This window comes from Pinus tabuliformis, chromosome Q, assembly GCF_031772625.1.
Source record: "Pinus tabuliformis cultivar Carrire ecotype Pingquan chromosome Q, CPIR1, whole genome shotgun sequence".
Taxonomy (NCBI): Eukaryota; Viridiplantae; Streptophyta; class Pinopsida; order Pinales; family Pinaceae; genus Pinus; species Pinus tabuliformis.
The window spans coordinates 339,262,314-339,286,920 of NC_142296.1; the positions used below are offsets into that span (position 1 = coordinate 339,262,314).

General features: G+C 33.6%; 2 protein-coding genes across 4 annotated transcripts in view; one reads left to right on the forward strand and one right to left on the reverse strand.

Annotated features, from left to right (window-relative positions):
• The window catches only part of LOC149219583 (Sugar isomerase (SIS) family protein), a 92,229-nt gene that overhangs the window by 19,266 nt on the left and 48,356 nt on the right, over positions 1 to 24,607 (forward strand). The window lies entirely within an intron of this gene.
• LOC149219584 (protein trichome birefringence-like 36) lies at positions 4,858 to 7,379 on the reverse strand. Its single transcript, XM_089382628.1, has 5 exons — positions 6,829 to 7,379; positions 6,146 to 6,317; positions 5,864 to 6,042; positions 5,469 to 5,627; positions 4,858 to 5,379 (listed from the first exon to the last, which is right to left on the reverse strand). Exons 1-5 carry the CDS (start codon positions 7,242 to 7,244, stop codon positions 5,040 to 5,042), a joined length of 1,266 nt encoding a protein of 421 aa, XP_089238754.1. The 5' UTR covers positions 7,245 to 7,379; the 3' UTR covers positions 4,858 to 5,039.

Here is a 24,607-nt window from a genome sequence, read left to right on the forward strand (position 1 = left end):
TCATATAAACTTTGGATCTACCAAGCATCAAGAGGAATTAAATTTATGGAGGGTTTGCACTCAAAATGAAATTTGCATCTTGATCATTTGTATCTCTTAATGCTCAATAAATATGGAATTAAGATATATCTATATTAATAATTAATAAAGAAATATTTTGATCATAATTTAATCTAATTCAATTTATGATATAATAACTACATTTAAAAACCAAAACATGTGATAACAACATAATTATTTAGAACAATTTAAAATTCAAAATCAAAGTCACATAAAAATTGTTTTATATATATATATATATATATGGAAAAGAGAGTGAAGTGCCATGGCTAGGGTTTCCGGTACAAAGATTTGCGTCGCCGCCGCTCTGCAAACCAAGGATGGGAGCTACATGGGTTCAGAATGAAGCCCTCACAGGAAATCGGCAGAAGGGCGAGCTAATCTTGACCTTCTGGCAGTGTTCTGGCTTGGTCTCGGAACAAGAAAAGTCTACTCTACCACGGATCGTTTCTTCCTCAGGCCAGGGGTGTGCTCTCTCCCCCTAAATCGGGGCGATTCATACTGTGTGGTGCACGAATCTACAGTATCGGGACATGGAATGAGAGACAGACCCGAGTATAGAACAGATCAGCTAAACGAAAACCAGTCATACCCTGAGTCCGTTTGGTCTGCCGTGCACAAGCAAAAAAACAAGGGAGAGGCCATCTGGTAGGATTGGGATGTGCAAGACTGGTTATGGGCAGCGTGGCTTGTCGTATCCCCAATTTATTTTGAACAGGAGAGGGCGTGTCCCACCAAATGGAAGACGAAAATCAATGCAGGGGAGGCAAGATCTCAGTAAGGAGGACGTGATCGGCGGGAGCAAGTGGGAGTAGGTAGCACGTTATTAGCCTTGCCAAGCTTGGAGTATGGAAGGGAATAGTTTGTGTTTCTCGCCCCCCCTCCCCACTCTCCCCTGATGCCGAGGTACCCAAGCAAACCCCCTACAGCTGCGCTAAGGCAGATGGAGCTCCGGAAAGGATTTATCGAGGTAATTGGAAAGCAGAGATCTGAAAGAACTGCCTCCACCATGAAGGTTGTTGAGGGTTTTAAGGGTAGCGTGGAAGCTACTATCACGACCACCAACCGCAAAATCCAAGACGTCCAACAACGTTCAGCTGCTAATGGAGAAGAAGAGGAAGATCAACTACAAATCTTCGTCAAATCAATAGGAGGCAGACATCACTGCATGCAGCTTAGCAGGAGGATGAGGATCTAGGATCTGAGATTTGGAATACAGAGTCTCCTTGGCATACCTGCACACGAGCAAAACCTGATCTACATGGGATACAGTTTTCAGGACCATCACACCCTCCAGGCCTACAACATTACTTCAGATTCGACCATCATTGTCAATCTCCATCTGCGGGGCAGATGTTCTGGAACTGGGTCAAAGAACACAAAGAACACAGGCACATTCAAGGACGCAGTCAAGGGCAAAGGGAAAGCACAGGTCAATCCTACAGCTACCTCTAAACTTTCGGGGCCTTACATAGTAGAACAAAAACCTGAGAACCCATCTCTCACCATCGCTATACCCGAGGTAAATACCATATACTCAGACCTACATACCAATGTAGTCATTTGCCATTTTAATGGTTTTTGGCCCAGATCTGATGTACTACATCAATGGCTACATACATACTGGACAACAAATTGCGAAATCTACTTATGCCCCAAGGGGTTTTTCATAGTAAGATTCAATATAAAAGAGGAAATGGACATTATCCTAAACGAAGGACCATGGTTTTGGGGCAGAGTTGGACTCTTCATCACCCCTTGGTTTCCAGAATTTGATGCCAACACAATGGTGGTATCAAAGATGCCAGTTTGTGTTAGGTTCCACAACCTCCCAATACATTTTTGGCACCACCAGGTTTTAATAGCTAGCAGGAATACCTTGGGTAAATTCATAATGACTGACAAGGAGAGACTCATAAAGGGAATATTTACTTTCACTAGAATATGCATCGAAGTAGATCTCAGTCAAGGATTGCCAGAAAGTATTATACTGAACTTCAACAATACACAGTGGATACAACCCTTGGATTATGAGAACACAACGTTTCGATGCTGTGGATGCCTACAAACAGGCCACATGCTTAGTGCATGCCCACAAACAAGAAACTTCTCCAATAGGAACAAGCAGCGACAACGGAAACCGAAAGGATGGCAACATACAGAGCCATTGGTGAAGGAAGAAGATATAGCAGAGAATGCAGGAAACGAGGTAGAAGAAGATGAACAAATAGTTCAGGGCAACACACAAAAAGAAGAGGAAGCCCCCAAAAACCCCGTGCAACAACAAGATTCCCAGCTAATAGGAAAGGAAATACTCGGCAATAAGAGAGCTCATAGATTAGAAGGATCAGAGTTGGACAAGGATTCTCCCACAACTATAACAGAAAATCAGTGATCCATTATAATAGCTACCCCCAATACTGGTGGATGGCGAAAGGTGGAGAAGAAGAAAGGGAGAAAACAATAGCTACTTCAATCTTTTATTTTTTTATTTTTTTTGGTTTCGGTGAAAGCCAGAATAGAACATCTGCATATGCTTTTGTCTTATGAATAAAATTACGACTTTTCCACCGGCAAATATATATATATATATAATTTTATTATAAAAAAAATAAATATTTAAAAAAAAATAAAAATCATCATAATAATGAAAAAAAAAATCATTATAATTATGAAAATTCACAAAATTAAAATTAAAAAAAATTGGAAGTAGCACAGCTAGTACCACTTCTGTTTACAAAAAATAAAAGTGGGAATAAGCATAGTAACATCTAATTATAAGAATAAGAATTTCTCCATATATAGAAATGTGAAATTTATAAATATAAATAATATTATTAAGAACTAACATAGATTCATATAAACTTTGGATTTACCAAGCATCAAGAGGAATTAAATTTATGGAGGTTTTGCACTCAAAATGAAATTTGCATCTTGATCATTTGTATCTCTCTTAATCCTCAATAAATCTGGAATTAAGATAAATCTATATTGATAATTAATAAAGAAATATTTTGATCATAATTTAATCTAATTCAATTTATCATATAATAACTACATTTAAAAACCAAAGCATAAGATAACAACATAATTATTTAGAACAATTTAAAATTCAAAATCAAAGTCACATAAAATATATATATATATATATATATATATATATATATATATATATAATTATAATTTTATTATAAAATAAAATAAATATTTAAAAAAAGCAATAAAATAATAATAATAATAATAATAATAATAATATTGTAAAAAAAATCGTTATAATTATGAAAAAAAAAATGGAAATAGCACCGCTAGTACCACTTCTTTTTACCAACAATAAAAATGGGAATAAGCATAGTAACCACCTCTCTCTGACCAGGGAAGAAAATCTGACCCAAGAAAAAAGAGGAAGGAAGAGAGCTATAAATATGGAAAGATAGTAGAACAGTTGTCTATAATGAGACTTTTTGGAAGCCTTTCCGGTGGGTTTTTCCGGTCAAAATCCGGCAGCAATTTATTGGAATCTCAAGTTTAATAGCTAGTTTCTGCACAATCAAAGCGTCCCATGGGTTTTTCAGGGTGCTGAATCCAAATCTGCAGTTAAAAAACCATTTTAGCTGCAATAAATCAAGATTTGACCTCAATTTCTTCCGCCGGATTCCGTCACCGGAATCTCCAAAAAGTCGCATTATAGACAACTCCGATAAGAATTTTATAAAAAATGTTTTTCAAGTTTTATTTATAATTTTAAAACTAAAAATAAAAAATTTAGGATAAAAACAGCGTACTATTCCCTTTAAATGACGGAAGAAAATTTTATAATCAGCCCATTTTAATTTGTATCGATGAAACATCATTATTATATAAACATATTTTAAATATCTTTAATTTTATTATTAAAATATTAATATTAAATTACTAAAAAATTATATATACTCAAAATAAATAAATAAAATCTCAAAAAGCTTCTTCAAATATGTAGTGGTTTGCTTATCATGGATGTTGAAGTGTTCAATTTTACTCAACTTTTCCTTTTAGCTATGATTGAACCTGCAAAATAACCATACTTATAATATAAAGATGTCTTTTTAACTATTCTTCCAAAAATATGTTCAGGAAAATTGCAAAACTGAAAAAGATTGATTCTGAATTCTATCAAATAGAAATCTACAATTGGATGAAATTGCTCTGGCTCTTTGACAGGGGAAGGTTCCATCCCATTATAATATGGGTTTTGGACTGCAGGTTTTTTATCAAGATTTTCTGTCTGCAGCGAATTCTGTTTTTAGACTGTTAGATTTCTGACAATTTTTTGATTATGACCTGGGTTTTAGACTGTAGGGTTTTCTAGCTAGACTTTTGTCTGCAGCGAATTCTGTTTCTAGACTGTGTTAGGTTTATGACAATTTCTTGAATATGTCTTTTGATATCAGGCGATCTTATCATATCAGTAGACTTATAAATGATCTTATCATATCAGTAGACTTATAAATGTTATGGTGGGACTGAATGTAATTTTTTTTTCTCTAGCTATATCAGGCGATCTTATCATATCAGTAGACTCATAAATGTTATAGTGGGACTAAATGTATTTTCTTTTTTCTTTTTTCACTATGGCTATTTGTGCAAGTAGATAGATGATGACTAAGTCTAAACTCTATGGCGATTGAAATTTACTCTCACTAACATATATACTTACTTTTCCAAAAAGTATTTTTCTCTGAAAAAAAATTGGATGAAAATTAGGTTGGTAAAATCAACATCAATGACCCAATCAACATCAATGAAAACAACTTAACGGTGTCAAATAAGAAAGCATAATGCTCCAGTGCTTCAGAAATTAGGTAACAACTTAACGGTGTTGAATAAGAAAGCATAATATGCTCCAATGCTTCAAAAATTGGCTATGGATTCATCTATCCTGGAGCCAAAAGCAAGGATTCATGCCTATTCTAGCTTGAACTTCATGTCATCAGCGCATGGGGCTATCCGCTACCGAAACCCTTGAAAAGCAAGGAAGTGTACAACAATTCGTTCCATGTGTCAGGCACGCCTGGTAAACACCAGTGGCTACAATCTCCAAATTGCTCTAGGTTCTTCATGTGCTCCTTATTGTAGTCAGGACTGTAAATTGAAGGGTGACCATCCTTGCGAAACTCTGTCAATCTTGTGATGTCCAACAATGTAACAGGAAACCTTGTCTTCTTGAGAACTTGCTTTAATATGGAAACTTGAGCAAGCGCTGGAGGTTTGTATCCAGCAATCTGCACTGGTTCTCTCTGGTTGTAGCACCCATGCCCATTTCTCTCATTCCACTCACTTGAGCTGCAATGTATTTCAATAAATTTTATATATCATTCTGAAACACTCACAATATATGATAGACAGTGTAATGTATTTGTATAACCAGTTACCTCTCATGTTTAGGGGATGAGGTCCTGAAGAAGACAAGAGAACTCTTTGGATCGAGGTTTGCAGAGATCCAATTTGCCCAGGTTGTCAACCCCTTCCTGTAAGCCAACAATGGATCCATGTTTCTGTAAACCCTATTGCCTTCCACTACCAGGTCCCATCTGTAAAACCAAAACATTACATCTTTTCTGGACTTATTTCGATTATAAGTTTGGGGAATATCAAAGATGGTAGCGATTATAAGTTTGGGGAATATCAAAGATAGTAGTGAGGTCAAACAATTTTTATTTTATGACTGTTAATCAAATTTATAAAATATTCTTGACATCTACAATGAAATAAAAATACCTTTACATTTACAATATCAAAACAAACTGCAAAGTATTAATGTTCTTACGATTCTCCTTCGGCATGACTCCACCAATGCGATGACTCAAAAACCAGGACATCAACTCCTTTCCAGTAAATCCCATTCTTCCCAACAGAGTCCAAGCGTAGAATCCTCTTATTTTTACGAGTAATGCTCTGCTGAATCAGAAAGGGATCCCACAAAAACTCCACAGACGCCTTGTAATCCTTGTAAATCAAGAAATAAAGTTGTAAGACTTCACTAGAAGCAAGCAGGCCCTTGATATATATTGAATTATAAGAGAAGATATGTGGCAGGCAGGGAGCTTACCAGGGCCCTGAATATTTTAAGAGAATATCTGGAAATCATAGATTTCTTATTGGCGGGAATCGCTGCTTGAAGAAGGCAGACCATGGATTCCCACTGGCTTCGTGTTATTGAGTCCCCAACAAACAGCAGTCGCTTTCCCCTCAACCGCCACAACAGATCTTTGGCATCGAAACTGATTATTAGAAATAAGTGAAACTGTAAATTCATGTAGTTTTCATAGACAATGTGGTCAAATTTCATTTCTTGATTTGAAGATTTTAAGAATATTTTCTAATTTCATTTTTTGATGGGCAGATTTCAAGAATATTTTCTAATCAGATAAATAGAAATGAAAAATTAAGGTTAATTTTAACTTTACTTAAATTTTATATTTTAGATTTGAAGCTTCTGCGATCTAGATTTCAGCTAGATTGAAGATTAATTTTCAAATTTTTATATTTAAAATTGATCTCGTGTTTCAAACTTTTTCCAGAAAAAAAAAAGCGATATTGTATTATATAGAGAATCTGGCGTTTCAAACTTACTTATGAAATTCATCATCAATATAAAATGATGATTAACATTTTAAAATTCATGACATTTCGAACCTACTTATGAAATTCATCATCAATATAAGAATATGAGAATGATGAGCATACCATTCATGTAAAACCAGAAATAAAACAATGATGAGCAGAATGTACCTTGGAATGGAGCACCCGCGCGGCTGCCATCTCCACTTTTCATAATCAGAATCCGGTCTTCCATTCTTTCTGCAGTTTACTCTTCCTTCAATCAGGTAAGGGCACTGCCCAGCAGGATAAAGGGGATAAGAAGCATCGTGAACCCATGCCCCTGAGAAGAGATTGCATTCTCTTGCAACTCTTTTATTGGGCATTGATTGATTGAAATTGAAGTGGACTCTGTCCATCGTCTCTGCAACGATTTCTCCATGTTGATTATCATCATCAATGGCGGTGGAAACATTCTCCATAGAACCAGCGTAGTTGAAGGGATGGCCATCATAAATATTGGACGAATAGGCATTGTTAATGCCTGCGAGAAGCAGGAGGCTTGCAATAACAGTGATGACTGCAAGCATAAAGCTGAGAAATGCCATGGTTAATGGTGACTTGTTTTAGCTAGGGAGACCTAGATGATGTGTTATATAGGAGACGAAGACTGGAAATGTGCAGGAAAGACTATCAGCAGTGACTACCAGCAAATCGATAAATGGCCACGGTCTGGGATGCCTGAGTACATGTGAAATAACATTGCCCAAATTGACACAATAATGAGTGTGATGGGTTGGTTGGGTGTTTTTTCCCCAAAATTTTGATATTATTTTAAAGAAAAATGATAATTAGGTTTGTTTTGAGTAATTGGGAAGAATTATTGGGATTTTCTCCTTTAGTTTTAATTATCCGAAGTGTATAATGAACTTAAAAATGTAATGTTAGAAAATCGTATCTTGTGGGGCCACATCAGCTTTTAGTTGAGGTGGAATTTTTAGCATGTCTCCTGGTATCCTGTGAGGCCACACTAGCCCTTAGCTGAGGTGGATTTTTTAGCATGTCCCCTGGTACCCTCTTGGGCCACACCAGCCCTTAGCTGAGGTGGATTTTTTTAGCATGTCTCCTCGTATCTTGTCGGGCCACACCAGTCCCTTAGCTGAGGTGGATTTTTTAGCATGTCTCCTCGTATCCTGTTGGGCCACACCAACCCTTAGCTCAGGTGGATTTTTTAGCATGTCTCCTTGTATTCTACCAGGCCACACCCACCATTAGCTCAGGTGGATTTTTTAGCATGTCTCCTCCTATGCTGTCAGGCCACACTAGCCCTTAGCTGAGGTGGATTTTTTAGCATGTCTCCTCCCCATCCTCAATAGGTTGTGTTAGTAAAACTAAACTAATATTATATGATTATTATTCACTTGTATCAACCTAAATATTAATATTATGTGCTTATTAATAGCTTGTCAAAACTTAAATATATTTAATCTATATGTTCTCATTGAAATATAAGTTAGGCACCTTCAAATGTGGGAAATATTATTTCATAAGTTAAACATATTTGAAAAATCATTATAAATACAATCATATATTTTTTATTAGAAACAATACAATCTATCAGATTACTAAATGATATCATTTTTTCCCTTAACTTTACTTGACCATGGATCTGTAACCCTCTCACCTAAGCATTAATATATCATTCTAACCATCTAATAAATCACCAAAAATCAATTATTAAAACTTAAAAAAACATATAAACTTATCATGTAATTTATCATTCCAATTTACAAAAATATATAAATTTAGTGTATAATTTGTCATTCCACTTCTCATGCAATTACCCAAAATATCTAACATCTAACACTCTCCATTTTGACATTACCAATAACCCTCAAATCAATTCATTACAAAAATCAAAATATCTCCACAGTTGTAAATATTTAACAAAATTTAACAAGTTTATTTGCAAATTTAAAGTATTCCAAACTTTTACATACTTTCCAACTTTTGTCGACATGAAGTCATAAAAAATAATGCATGTCTCGTTCTTATAGATTGCAAAATTATGGAATTGGGTGTTTGCTTTGTTTACAAATACAAAGGAAAAGAGTAGCCGATTAAGTGTAATTTTATAGTAACTGAAAATTAAATACTATTTAATAAGTTTTTAACAAAATTAATATTTGAAGATTTTCTTTCTTAAAATTTTTACAATGGTTTGCCAAAGTCTACCTGCATTTATAATATATTTAATTTTTTAACATATTAAATTTAATTAAAGTGATTAAAACAGTAATTTTTAAGTGCAATTTTTGGGAGTTAGATAGATTTTTGATTGGAATTTGGGAAAATATTTGTCACCAAATTTTGATTTGTGTTTGTTTAAATTGATTTTTTTATTGTAATATGGATTCAGCATTCTCAAAAACCTTTAGAACATTTAGATTGTGAATAATTCATCTCACAAACTTGTGATTTCAATAAATAACGAAATTCTAAACAAATTAAATCAAAAAATAAACTAGAAAACTTTCCAAAAATCACATTTAAAACTACTCATTAAACATATTATTATATTTTTAATTTAAATATATATTAAAAATTAAATTAGAAAACTACTAATTTATCAACATATCAATTATTATAATTTATTATTATCAATTATTTAAGATGCAAGTCAGCTAAAAGTGAGGAATTACGAACTCATTTGGCATCTTCTCTTTGGCCGTGAATTTCGTCTTGCCTGCCATTTCGGAAGGGGAAGCCGCTATTTTCAAATGCATTTGTGGAGTCTGGGCAGCTCTGTCAAGTATGGGTCAAGGGAATCACGAATATTTATGGAAGCGTCCACCAAAGACAAAAAAGAAAGAATTTGTTCGGCGAAAATTCGGAAGCAGTCCGTTTTTTTATATATATAAGTTTGAATCGTACGCCGTTAATTACGGGCAATGCGCGGTCAACTTGGATAGTAAAGTCAAAAGTATTTGCCTACATGTGCTGGAGCTTGCCTTCTCACCAAACTCTCTCCACTCACACTTCAAAATCCAAAATTACGATATTTTAGGACTATCGATTTGAAAATCCAAAAGTCATAATATTTAGGATTTATCAATTTAAAAAAAAATAATAATAATTCATGTATATTAAATATAATTTAATAATTTAAAATAATTTATTTATGATTCATAAGGGTAGATTTTCACTATGAGCAGATAATTTTGTCATTTTATTTTTTTATTATTAATTTATTTTTATGTTCGAAGGAAAAAAATTAACTAATTTCAAATAATTTTATATTGCATTTAAAAAAAAAACATTTTTAATTAAAATTAATTAATTAATTTTTTCTGTTTTTTTTTAAGTATTTGTGATCTATCTTAATTTTTGAGATTGTTTTTAAGAATAATCACATAATTAGATAATTGGTAGATGTTTCAAACCAACTAATGTGGTTTGTCCTAAGGATGAACCACATTAATTGGTTCAAAACTTCGACAAGTTAACTAATTATGTGATTAATCTGAAACACAATCTCAAAAATCAATTATTTTCCGAGATTCGCAGGAGGGGTCATCTTTTACCCCGACAACCAAAGAGTTGTGCAATTTGTGGCATTTCATTAAACAAGCTGAATTTTTGGCCCAGGACTAGAATTAGCCTTGGCCAAAGGTATAAGGAAATTGTTAGTTTTAGCTTGCAATAAAGCAAGTAAACAAGCTAAAGAGTGAGGGAGAAAATGTGAAAATGACAATATTTCAAAGGATAGCCTTGCAATTGAAGAAATTTAAAGAGATTGAATTATACCACATATACAGGTGATTAAATTCAGAGGCAAATAAGCTAGCTAACAAAGGAGCAATCATGAAACAAGGTGTTATGGATTTGAATCATACAAAAACCATATTTTCCCCTTTACCACGATGAATTCAAAAATTTATTTCGCTAAAAGCGATGGCCATTTCAATCGTCGAATTGGCAGATTAAAAAATAAAGAAATCATTGAGGATTCCTCTGACATTCCTTTTTCCATAACTCTCGACAGTGATTGGCAGATTAAAAAATAAAGAAGTTATTGGGGATTCCTTCAGCATTCCATTTTCCATAACTCTCGACAGTGGTTGGCTTTCTGACATGTATTGGTACTTAATTGAGTATGGAGGGTACATGTACAACGATCACCTTAACAACCGACCAAAAATCCAAAAAAGGTTCAGATTTGCTAAATTGCAGAGGAGACAACACATGTGGGAATGTATGAGCATGACCAACATTCTCCATTTAAAGCAAGGATTAAAGAAACAAGGTCTCGCACACTAGGCTTAAATGCAATCAAACTCATATTAGTTGGTGAAATTAATCCTCTACCAAGAATGAATCACCATCACAATGAGTTGATTTGGGTAGATTTGGTAATAAATTTAATTTACTAACGATGTCACCACTGGAGTAGAGTGTCTGATTATATAGTGTATGCACCTGTGAGTGCAATGCTAGTGTTATGGAATTGGAATGACATTCTTTTAGGTAGTTTAAGTTGTTGTCAGTTAGAAACTACAACTATGGAGGCACATTCGAGCGGACAAGGTCAGGAGTGTCTAAGCCAGTGGATAGACGACCTAACTAAGGTGGTGGGCTCATTGGTGGAGTTGACTAATAGGAGAATTGAGATGACAGAGCAAGAGAAGGAGGCAAAACTGGAATTGTTGGAGAAAAAATGTTATTGGTTGCAAAAAAATTAGATAAGAAGTTGGCAATTAGTGAGGCAAAGATTGCAGTGTTGAAGTTCAAAGTGAATGGAAAGGAGACACCCCCCAACTAGGAGATTGTGATCAGGTAGGAGGATTTGGAATTTTGCAAGGAACAATTAGGGAAAGATATTAGAGTACCAACTGAGCAAGGAGAAAGGCATAATGCAACATAAGAAAAAGTGGACACAACATCAAAGGCTCTGTCAAGAGAAGGTTAGATTTTTAGTTATGGATATAATGTTCTGCAAATATGTTTTGTATCTAGGAGTTTTTTGTAAAGATTGTGGTAGATATCAATGTTGAATTGTAGTTAGAATATCTCAAAGAGGTAAGAAAATACTCTTATGGATGTACTAGAATAGTGAAACCTCTTAAAACACTAAAAGGTGTAAAATGTTGTGGCCTTATAACTAACCCCTCTTTTAATATAATATGATAACCTAAACAAAAATTCAAATATTTCCAATTAATCATTAAAATAATTGTTATCATATTTTAAAATTAAAATACAATTTTAACTTGAATTAAAGCTTCAAATGAATCAATAATATCCAATAAAAAACCAATATCTCATTTTATACCAATTTTATTAAATCATCATTGAAATTATCAAATAAAAATAATTTAATCATCAATTTTCTTAATTTTTTTGGACATAAAAAAATTCCTGTGATTATTTGTTTTTGTTGTTTAAAATGCATTTTTTTTGTTTTTGTTGTTTAAAATGCATTTTTTAATGCAGAAATGTATTCAACACCATCAAAAACTCTAGGGCACTTGGATTGTGCAAATTAGAAAGCTCAAACTAACCATTCCAAAAAAACTCATTAGATTTCAAAAAAAATAATCGAAAAAAATAAAAGACTTCTCACAATTAAAATACTACAATAAAATTAATACAATATCCTAAAAAAACTTAATTTCATTTAACCCCTTTCATAAAATCCTAACTCTAAAACCTAATTACAATTTAACTTCATACTCATAATCAATGTATAACTAGATCCATCTTAACTTCGGATCTCTCAAGGGCAGATCTGTCAAGGGCGGAGATCGATGAAATCTCGTGAGGTGCAAACCTATTTTAGAGTGAAAAGGGATTTGAACCGTCTTGGCCCTTGGTAGATTCAGAGTTAAGATGGATCTAGGCTGGTTAATTTAGTTTTCATTGATATAATTTAAAAAAATTAATAAAATTTAAATCATTTCTACCGAAAGGCTTTTCATAATTCATTATGGATCACAGAAGCCTGAATTCAGAAATAATAAAATAGTTTATGTGAGAGGAACATCTCAATCACTCTAAATAATATTTAAAAAAACAATCACATGTAAAAAAGGGGCTATAGAGGTTAGTTTCAGTTGTTTGAGGCAACATTTTACTTTTTGTGCACGACATGTTATATCAATAACGAAGGTTTAAAAAAATGGCTTTGGAGATCCAAATTTATATTTATTTTACTTGATAAACCAAACGAATAAATTGGGATGGTAGGTAGAGCCAACTGAAGATGTGAAATGGTGGGTAGAGCCAATTGAAGATGGAGAAATATATTAATAGTTCTTTCTTTTAAAAGAGGTTACTAATTTGTGTAACCATTTCTAAAAAAATTATATGCTTTATTAATTTTAAAGAACTAGGAAAGTAATGAGAATTCTTTAATATTTTATTTCTATATTCAAAAATCCAATAAGGATAAATAATTTTAAATGTATTTTTCAATGAACATCATTTGAAATATTGCAATAAATTAACAATTTATTGTAAATTTAAATGGTTATATATATATATATATATATATATATATATATATATATATATTGTAAGCTTGGCGTGACCTTTTCATTCATATCCTTCAAAAGGCAGGTTGCATCCATAATTCAAATGGTTAGGTGGCATCAAACTACTAGAAGGAAACCAGGTTTGTTGGCCACCTAACAGCATTATAAGCCATCCAAAAACAAAAAGGTTTAAGACTGTCTAGCAAAGCTATATATGTTTATGTATCTTTAAGCCTTCTAGAATCTAAATAACTAAAAAAAATATCATAGTCTATAGATTCTTCATCTAAATATATCAAAATTTAAAGCAAAAGCTAAGCCAAGCAAACTGCTAGTCATCGGATGAGTCCACGGGAGTTGGGTCTTTCACACTCAAACTAGGTAATTATGTCCGAGGGAGATAAGGAATGTGTTTCTCAATGCAACTGAGGCAGGCATTCTGTTGCTAGATTTGAAACTGAATAAGTGGAAATTCCTTATGAATTTCCTGTAGACCAGGATCATTCTTGGAGGAACTAGTTGGAGGGTTCATCAAAGATTTGGCCACAACATTCTTCATTAACTAGTAGAGGTATACAATCTACTTATATTGAGAGGTCTGACCTCTGGAGTGGTTAAGGTCTGACACCAAGTCTCGCCATTCTTCTGTATCTATCTCTGCACTTGCTGCCTGTTGGTTTAATTTTGTCTCCCAATTAGATATTAACTATCGAACCTGCATCGAAGTACATGTCTGGTATGACTGGGCTGAATCGCGGATAAGACTTGAAGTGGATTTGCGGCCCATTGCCTTAGCTTGGTGAGGTTGGGACTGGCTACTGCCACAAGATTACCCTGCATTTTTATCGCGCTCACGACCTCCACTAGCCGAGGAACCTTTACCGAAAGAAGGGCGAACCATATTTCTACTCAAAAAACCCCCACGGTGATATGAAACCCTATGAAAAGAATCCAAGACCTCGAGTTCGAAGCATATAACAAGCTTAAGGTCCTGGCGTTCACACTACAAACGTAAACCTGTAAGGATACCACAACATAAAGCCATATAACAGTGAGCATTAGGGCTAAACCCAACAATTATCCTATATGATTTGGGTCTGTCGCAAGAGGCGGGAAATATCAACCCAAGGCTCCCCAAGCCCAGTTAAGACCAAATAAAGAGTTAAAACGGGAGGGACCTTATCCAAGAAACCTTGGTTTTTAACAAACAGAAACAGCGGATAAGTAAGGCAATAAACATAGTCATCCATGCATGTGATATATATTGAATTCCATACTAGAAAATTCAAGTACATTCCCATGCGAGATAATAATATTCCAAAGAAAACATAAATAATTGTACAATATGCAGACAACCCATCATAAAACCTGATTTTTTCCTTCTAGAATTCACCAAGGGGTTTCCAGTTGACTCCAAGCACCGGATTATAAATACTTCCCCATCGATATATCACATGAATGCAATTCACTGGGGACGGACTATAAGAGAGACCCAGAAAAGAACATACCCGTTGTCGTTAGCCATGTGGAGAGAGGAGTTGTCTGCACCAGGTTGGTGGGTTGTGTAAAACTCCTTCACAATCTACCTCAAGCTTACCAAGAACATAGTAACCATACCAGAGATTATAACTAAGTTACTTTCTCCTAAGAATTGAGAGTTATCGTCATAAAACTCTGGCGATAAGGTGTCCCTTCGGCCATCCCCTACAGCATTTATTCTCTGCATGTGTGATTCCACATTGCAATACGGTTCAAATTTGTGAGGGTTGTAATAAGACCATCCTCCAACCCTTCCTATCCTGGTATTAATCATGGCACGGATCCCAAAGAGTCCATTTTGTCAGCTCGCACCCCGATCGAGGATTAAATATATTTTTTTAATTTAAAAATATTGTGTTTATCTTTACATTTAAAAAATTTGGTACTTCTACCCAATATGTTTCCACTTCTTCAAAACTAGTAAAAACTAAAAAAAAAAATTACAATTATTTATATTTCTCTGTCATAAGGAAAAATCTATTTAAAAAAGGAGACATGCATGTCTCCATATTTTTCAAATTTTGATTAAACATGTATAAGAACATGAAAAATATCTCCACATATTTAAAATTTCGCTAACACTATAAATATAAATAAGTAAATAAAGCATTAAAATTATCTCCATCTCTTCAAAATTTGGCAAAGCTTTTGTTTATCTAAAAGTAAAGTCTTATCTATCCACGTGAATTCTTCTTTTAAATATATTTTTATGTAACAACTTGGAATTAAAAATATAATTAATTATACCAACTTATGTGATTAAAATTCAACAGATAATTATTCAACTATTAGCATAGAATATTCGAAAAGCATGAGCAAAGAAGACTTACCTGTAGTGACGATATACTTTACTTGTGATTCCAGAGTTATAACGCTACCCAAATCCCGCTAACTGCAACAAAGTTTTTGGGACGACTCTCTACACAACCGTAGCCTCAGTTGCACATAATCTTTCTATAGCTGGCCACCCCCGAATTATCAATCAACCACTACTGTCAGGGAATCCTTTGTCTCACAACACTCTCCTCCAAAAAGAATAAATAATTCTTCTCATCTCCCTTTGTCCATTAAATGCAACCCACTATTCCAAAAATGGAAGGGGATTGGAAAGTAATCTGCATGCACACAATTCATGTGTCAACATGGCAACTTTATTTCTTTGTTTTAAGTTTTACTTAATTCAACCATTTTTCTTAATTTAACTTTTGCTTATTTTATTCCTTCTTACTTTTGTTAAATTTACTTATTATTACTAGGGGAGAGGCTTCTACTTTTTGCAGTTGTCTATAATGCGACTTTTTGGAAGCTTTTCCGGTGGGTTTTTTGGTCAAAATCCAGCAGCAATTTATTGGAATCGCAAGTTTGATAGCTAGTTTCTGCACAATCAAAGCGTCCCAGGGGTTTTTCAAGGTGTTAAATCCAAATATGCAGTTAAAAAACCATTTTAACTGCAACAAATCAAGATTTAACCTCAATTTCTTCCGCCGGATTCCGTCACTGGAATCTCCAAAAAGTCGCATTATAGACAACTCCCTACTTTTGTGCAGGGACCAATAGTTGTTATAGTATTGATCCCACACATCCATCAAAAAATCATCATAAAACATCAAAAAATTTCACATAAATAGTTTATATTAAGTTATATAAGTTATTAAATTATGTCCAAAATGGGCCCATATATTGATTAGACCAAAAATGTCAAACACTAAGCCTTAACATAACATATTGACAAGAAATCATGTCCCAACTACCTCTAGCTTTGAATTACCAATTAAGTAAAAATGCACTACAAAATGTTCCATTGAATTCTATCGAGGAGTACACCTAGCCCATCAAACAAGCACCCACTGATTTCCACTGGAGCAACACATCCCATTGTTGGGTAATACCTACACAAGAACAGGTGAAATGTGTGTCAGTCATATCTACATGTGTGTTTAACCATTCAACATAATGAAGGTGATAAATGACACCTTGAATTCAAGAATTAATTCACAGGATGCAATAAATGACACCAACCCTTTCAATTCAGGAATTAAACACAGGAAAGCACAAGGATCAACCATGAAAGTTTATCAGCCATTGGATTATGTACAAATCAATCCAGAACACACATTTGAATTTTGGAGATGGCAATCCATGCCAATATTCCCTACCAATCAAATTCTACATCAAAAAACTATAAAACGAACTCAACCCTTACTGACTTGCATTTGAAACATTCATTTTATTCGTCATTTGTTGGAGACATAAAATCAGAGTGTGTGCACAATGTTACATTAATTATATTCATCAGTTGTTGGATACATACAATCAGGGTGTGTGCACAACGTTATCAGGTTTAATTTTGTTGAATAACGTTATCTTGTTGATTTTGTTGTTATTATTTTTGTTTACTTTTGTTGTTGTTGTTGTTGTTGGTATTCATCCATTCCCATTATGTTTACTAAATAGGAGCATTCCCATAATGTTTACACAATATATTCTTTGATAGGCAAATTCTAACATCATGCATTCTTTGGAAGGCAGAATTCACACGTCTTAGAGGTAATATTTGATCAGCAAAAACACCCAAAAACGATTATCTAAAACACACAACCAAGCAGCCAGGGAACCCAAGAACCCTTATTACTCTGCCATGCTTCTTATCCTTATTATTATATCAAGGGATCCCTATTTTGATGTAGAAGAGGGATTAAGATCAAGACTACACCCTAACTATAGGAAGAAAACAAAAAGTGTGTAAGTACATGCCCAAGTCTACATAGACTATTCACCAATTATGTTAGGTCCTTATAATACTAGTGTAACCCCTCATTGTTATTAGTTCAACCCTCTTATTATATTGTTGTGCCCATGTAGTCCCCATATTGTTATTATTGTGCCCCATAGAAGCCCACTATTGTTATTGTTGTGCCCGTACATTATTATTGTTATGCCGTATCTGATTATATTATGACCCCTTAGACCCCTATATATAGAAAGGAGGCCTTGTCATTTGTATCGTCAAAGAATTGTTCATTTGTGTAAGGTAAAGGAGGTTGCCCCCTCGAAGAGGTTGAATTCGAAGGCGTTTATCTCTCTTTTCTATCTGTTTGTGAGCTGGTTTCATAACATTTGGTTTCAGAGCTTTGGATTCTAGGGTTTCACTGCTCCTAATAGGTCATCATGGCATTTTTGCTATAACCTTTTTTCTGCGATGTTTCAGATGCTAAAAAAAACCCATTTGAGGCTAAATCTCATTGCACTTCGGGTTCGAATTACAGATCTCGTCTCACTTATTTTCAGAGATCTAATATGAGGAAGTTAGGGTTTGTGCAAGCTCTAGAATTCCATCTCCAACAGGTCATCGTGGCAATTTTGCTATAATTGTTTCTCTAGAAATTTTTAGACTCTGAAATTAAAACCCATTTGAGCCGAACACTTGGTGAAGCTCGGGCCAAAAATTCAGATCTTGTTTCGCTATATTTTCAGAGATACAGTCCACGAAATTTAGGGTTTCTGCAGGCTCCCAAATTACATCCCAAACAGGTGACCTTGGAAAAATCGTCATAACTTTCTCTCTGAGCATCAAATTGAAATTTCATAAGACGTTATTGAAAGATGATGGACTGGACTTTGTTGTATATCATTGTCAGGTCTTAAGGTTGAAACAGTGACACATGGCACTTCGTACAAGTTCGTTGTACTAAAAAATGATATAATCCAGTCATCTTGGGAGATTAGGCATAAATCTTTCTTGGAGAATCCAATTTCGATCAGACTTATGGAATTGGAAGGAGGACGCAGAGGGATATTGCAGGTTTAAATTCTAGACCTTGGAGATCTGAACTTTCAGAGATACAACAGATTCAAGATCGAGATCCTAAAATCAAGAAAAAGAATGACTCGAATTAAGAAAATAGAAACACCGAGTAATCAAAATTGGATGGATGATTTGAAGAATGCGATCGAAGCTAAGATAAATAGTTTTATCTATGCCATGGAAGCTGATATTGATGGTATGAAATCATATTGGAAGAAAGGCATGGAAGATTTGAAGAAAGACATGGAAGGTTTGAAGGAAGGTGGGACAAAACTACTACAAGAAAGGCCTCTTAATGGCGAAAAGGTAGTAGAGGAAACTCATGATGAGAAAGAAAATAATGTTAATCATGATTTCATAGAATCTAATGTTGGATTGAAGACCCAGCATATTCTCAAGATAGAAGGACATATCAAGAAGAAGAAGGTTCAAGCAGTGAAATATCAAGAAGAAAAAGATCAACAAACGTCAAAAGAAAAGGATACTCACCATGAACCAACCCCAGAGAAAGAAGAAATGAATCTGACCATATCTTGTAAAGCATTGGCAACAATTACCACTCCTAAAACTCTCAAGGTAGAAGGACATATGAAGAAGAAAAAGGTTCAAGAATTGAAAGATCACATCAAGCATCAAGAAATGAATTTGACCATATCTTGTAATGTATTGGCAAGAATTACCACTCCTCAAACTCCCAAGATAGAAGGACATATCAAGAAGAAAAAGGTTCAAGAAGTGAAATATCACATCAAGAATCAACAACAAGTTCTCCAAATTTTAAAGGATAACCCCACTTTGGTGCATAATCGAATGAAACAACAGGCAGATCAACATCGCAGTGAAAGAAGTTTTGATGTAGGCGATTGGGTATTTTTACGAATACAACCATACAAACAAATGTCTCTCAAGCAAGCTAAGAAGGATAATAAATTATCACCAAAGTACTATGGTCCTTACAAGGTGCTGCAAAATATTGGTACTATGGCATACAAATTAGAGCTTCCTGCATCTTCCTAAGTGCCCCCAATTTTCCATGTTTCATGCTTAAAGAAGGTTATAGGTGACAAGCTCCCAGTTCAAACAATATTGTAGGAACTTGACGAGGAAGGAAAAATCATATTGGAGCCTGAAGTAGTCATGGAAACAAGAACCTGACAGCTATGAAATTGATCAATTTTAGAGCATCTCATCAAGTGGAAGAACTTACCTGCTGAAGATTCCACATGGGAGGACAAGAATTTTATACAGAAGCATCCAGAACTACTCAAGCATTGAGGACAATACTTTTTTAAGGAAAAGGGCATGTTAGGTCCCTGTAATACTAGTGTAACCCCTCATTGTTATTAGTGCAACCACCTTATTATATTGTTGTGCCCATGTAGTCCCCATATTGTTATTATTGTGCCCCATAGAAGCCCATTATTGTTATTGTTGTGCCCTTATATTATTATTGTTATGTCGACTCTGATTATATTATGACCCCTTAGACCCCTATATATATAAAGGAGGACTTGTCATTTGTATCATCCAAGAATTGTTCATTTGTGTAAGGTAAAGGAGGTTGCCCCCTCGAAGAGGCTAAATTCTAAGGCATTTATCTCTCTTTTCTATCTTTTTGTGACTGGTTTCATAACGAATTACCATTGCAAACAATATGCACTGATAAAAAAAGAAGACTAAGCAAAATCGACATGTTTTTTTAGTGATCTATGCTCTTTGGTATAAGATATGTTATTGTTTATACACCTCACATAATTTATCCTATCAAAGAAGTAATCGCGATCACGCTGCAAACAAGGATTTGATAAACAATTTTCAATTATTTGCAACCCAGAATTGTTTAGGGACACATGGCTTATCATGCACATAGTCATGGAATTCAATAAAAGGAAATGTTAGATTGAAGTTACAATACATATCTAAAGTATTTATTGTTGTTTCTTATTGATTACAAAGGACAATAAATTACCTTGTTTTCTAATACTTCATTGATAGGGTATTATTCATTCTATACTTATCTGCAAGAGTTGTGTACCTGTAATTGACTAGAGGCTTAGTTGGTTTTGGTTCTTCAGGCTTGTAGCAATTAGGGCATAATGAGTAGTGAACTAGGATTGTTGTTTGGTTAGATTAGTAGGTCTAGTTGGGTCAATGTCGAGATCAACAATTTTGTTTTTGGATCAAGAATTTCATGCTTGTATACCTTGAAAATATACATCAAATTTCATGCAATAAGCCTTATTTTCACTGAGAAATTGCTAGTGCATGAATGATTGGAGATCTACTAAGAAAAATCAACAATTTTTTAAATCAAAATTTCGTGGTAAATCTGTAGGTTGTTGCAACCATGCCAAGAGTTTCTATTGCATATAGGAGGAGGCGAGGGAACAGAGGGGCCCAACTGTGATCCAATTCATCTAATGAGGATAGGGGGGTGATGTGAATGCTCCCAATGCTCCCAACAATGTCATTGAGAATGACATTGTGGTGGCATATCATGTTATCCCACCATCAACCACATAGCCACCTTCAACCACAGTGCAAGGTACAAGTTCAAAAAAGAAGATTGGTGCCATAAGAGGCTAGATAAAGCAAGATATGGTAGTTGCAAATGATGACATAGAGTTTAGGGGATATTTAATTTGTGCCTCTGAAAAAAAATATGGTATTGTTGCCTCTAACATACATTATTAGATAAATGGGTTGACTCATACAAAGTGTAGAGGACCTATTACAGTTATGACTAAAGAGGAGGAGGACAATGTGGTTAAGTGGTGTAAGGAGATGACCCAATTAGGACATGGGATAGAGCTTATACAATTTAAATTCACAGTAGCTCAAATCTGTCAAGGGAGGCCAAACACCTTCAAAGATGGGTTTCCTAGTAAATCATGGTGGAGTGGGTTTAAAAAATTGCATTTAGGCCTTGTGTTACGTACAACCGAGGGCCTTGACATAAACGGAGCTTTAAATTTACGCCCTACAATTGTGTCCAATTTCTATGACACTCTTTCTGCTACATATGTGCAACACGCATATGCCCCAAACCATATATGGAACTGTGACGAAACAAGCTTACAGGCAGGAAGGAATAGTGGCATGTAGGTAATTGCCAAGAGGAGCAGAAATGTGCCAAAGATTTTGCCTAAGAATAGGGAGTGGATCACTATTCTTTGTTGTTTCAATGCAATTAGTTCTTCAATCTCAGGATTGTATCTATTAAAAGGTAAAACTCAACTAAAAAACTATATACAGAATTGTGAACCAGGTGCATGCATGGATGCACATCCCCATGCATGGATGACAAAGGAACTATTCTTGAATTGGCTTTGTCACTTTGTTGCATCTATACCAGGTGGTGTCTCACCTGAAAACATACACCTATTGGTTTTAGATGGCCATGGAAGCCACATGGTTGTGTAGACAATCGAAGAGGCAAATAATTTGGGCGTTAATCTATTAACATTGTCGGCTCAAACCACTCATAAATTTCAACCCCTTGATGTCAAACATAGTTACTGATCAAAGAAGAACTATTACCTCAAAACGGGTACTCTAGCCCAAAAACCCCAAAAAAACATGAAAAAACAAGATGAAAACGAAAAGTGTTGATGCTAGAATAACATTTTTTTTTTCAGGGGACATTTTCAACATTTTTTAAAAATGATAGTAAGAACCAAAATTTTTTATGCAAAAAACACCCTGAAAATGAAAAGTGTTGATGTTGGAATAACGTCCTTTTTTCAAGGTATGTTTTCAACATTTTTTAATAATGACGTTAAAAATAAAATAACATAACTCTTAAAAACTTTACATTTCCAATGATTTTCAAGCATGACATTAAAGATAAAATATCACGTTTTTGAAAAGCCTTTAAATTCCAATGATTTTTAGGCATGACATTAATTTTAAAATATCACGTATTTGAAAAACCTTAAAATTCCAACAATTTTCAGGCATGGTGCTAAGAAAAATACCTATAATTGTTTTCAACCATAGCATTAAAGATAAAATATCACGACTTAGAACCAACCATGGAATTACAACCAAAGTTAAGACTACAAAACAATTTTAAGTTTTCAAAATATTTCAAGCATGACATTACACAAAAAAATAAAAATAATATAAAATAAAAAATAAAATAAAATAAAATTGTGACTAAAAAAACTTTAAAAATGAACACCCGAATGAAAGAGTTATTATACCAAGAGTAATTTTTTTAAATGCTAAATGTATAGCAATTTTAAAATCTTAGCCTAAGACAACTTGATACATTGCAAAAGAAAAATAAAAAATCAACCATCAAATTGACATGCAGTGTAGGTGAACTCGACCCATTGTAATAAAAATTTAAAGACCAACCATGAAATTGGCACATTGTGGGGGCAGACTCGATTCATTATAACAAAAAATTTAAAATCAACTATCAAATTGTACATAATGGAATCGGGATGCCAGACGAGCATAACTAATATCATAATTTAAATATTATTTTTCAAAAACTAATAATATTTTATTTTACTAAATTAATTTAAATATTATTTTTCAAAAACTAGTCGTTTAATATAGCCGTTACTTATTAATATTTTTAATAAATTAATAAACTAATATCATTATTTAAATATTATTTTTCAAAAACTAGCCATTTAATATAGTCATTACTTAATAATATTTGTTTTTAATATATTAATAAATTAATATCATAATTTAAATATTATTGTTCAAATATAGTCATTACTTGAAATTATGTCTCTGCATTGCTCTCTATTTAAGTCTTTGTCATGGTCTGCTTCTTCATCTGATTCTCATGATGAACCACATTTGTTGGTTCGAAATGCGTCGGCTAAGAATTTCTTTTATGTGATTTCTTCAAAAAGACTTTGCTTAATTCATTAGGGATCACAGAAGCTTGAATACAGTAAATAAATAAATATATAAATAAATATAAATGAAAAATACGAAAGAAAATAATAATTCAAATATTGAAAAAAACAACAACAACAAAAACACAAAAAATAATACAAAAGAAAACAAAAATTGAAATATTGAAAAATAATAAAATCAATAAAAAACCACACAAAAATTTTAAAAATAATAAAACATGACAACAAAAATCAAGTATAAAAAATATATAAATAGGACAAAAAAACTAAAAAAAAAAAAAAATAAATCAAAATTAACTTGTAAAATTTAAAAATTTAAACAAAAATAAATAGATAAAGAAAAAACAAACAAAAATAAAATAAAATAAAAAAGGGGGAAATATTTTTTAAATAAACGTAATTTAAGAAAGAAAAAGTTAGAGATTAAGGAAAAAAATAAAAAACAATTTATTTTTAAATTAAAAATAGATAAAATAAAATAAAAACCAAAAAAAAAAAGTTATAAAATAAAATAAAACATCAAAAAAAAATTAAATTAAATATCCCTGCACACCCCAACCGGCCACGGGTGGCAAGGGGCTAACAAAAGATAAAACAAGTATAAGAAAATATATAAAAAAGAAACAAAACAAAAAAAACCAAAATTAACTTGTAAAAATAAAATAAAAATAAATAAATAAAAAAGGAAAGAAAATATTTCAAAAATATATATATAATTTAAGGGAAAACAAAATAAATAAATAAATAAATTTTTAGTTGAAAAAAAAAACCTCATAATAAAAAATATAAAATAATTAGCAAAAAAAAAAATTAAAATTAACAAAATTAACAAAAAAAATAAAAAAATAAATAAATTAATTAAAAATAAAAACAAAAAATCATGGGCCACCCGTGGCCCAACCAGCCATGGGTGGCGAGGGGTCGATTCCTGGAATCGACCCCTTGCCACCCCAGGCCGGTTGGGCCGCGGGGTTGGCGGGGAGGGAGGGTGTTGAGGGGGAAGGGTAGGGAGCAGTGGGTGGGGAGGTGTGGGAGGGAGGGCAAGGTGGGGTGGGCGGTGTCACACCCCTACCCTGGCGGTGATCTTTCAACTGCACAATCGGGGGTGCAGCACTACCAACCATTTTCTTTTTAACAATACTTGTGGTTGTGAACTACGCCTACTTTCTATACTTAGTTTATTTTTCAACTGCTAAGTACAACTTTCATTA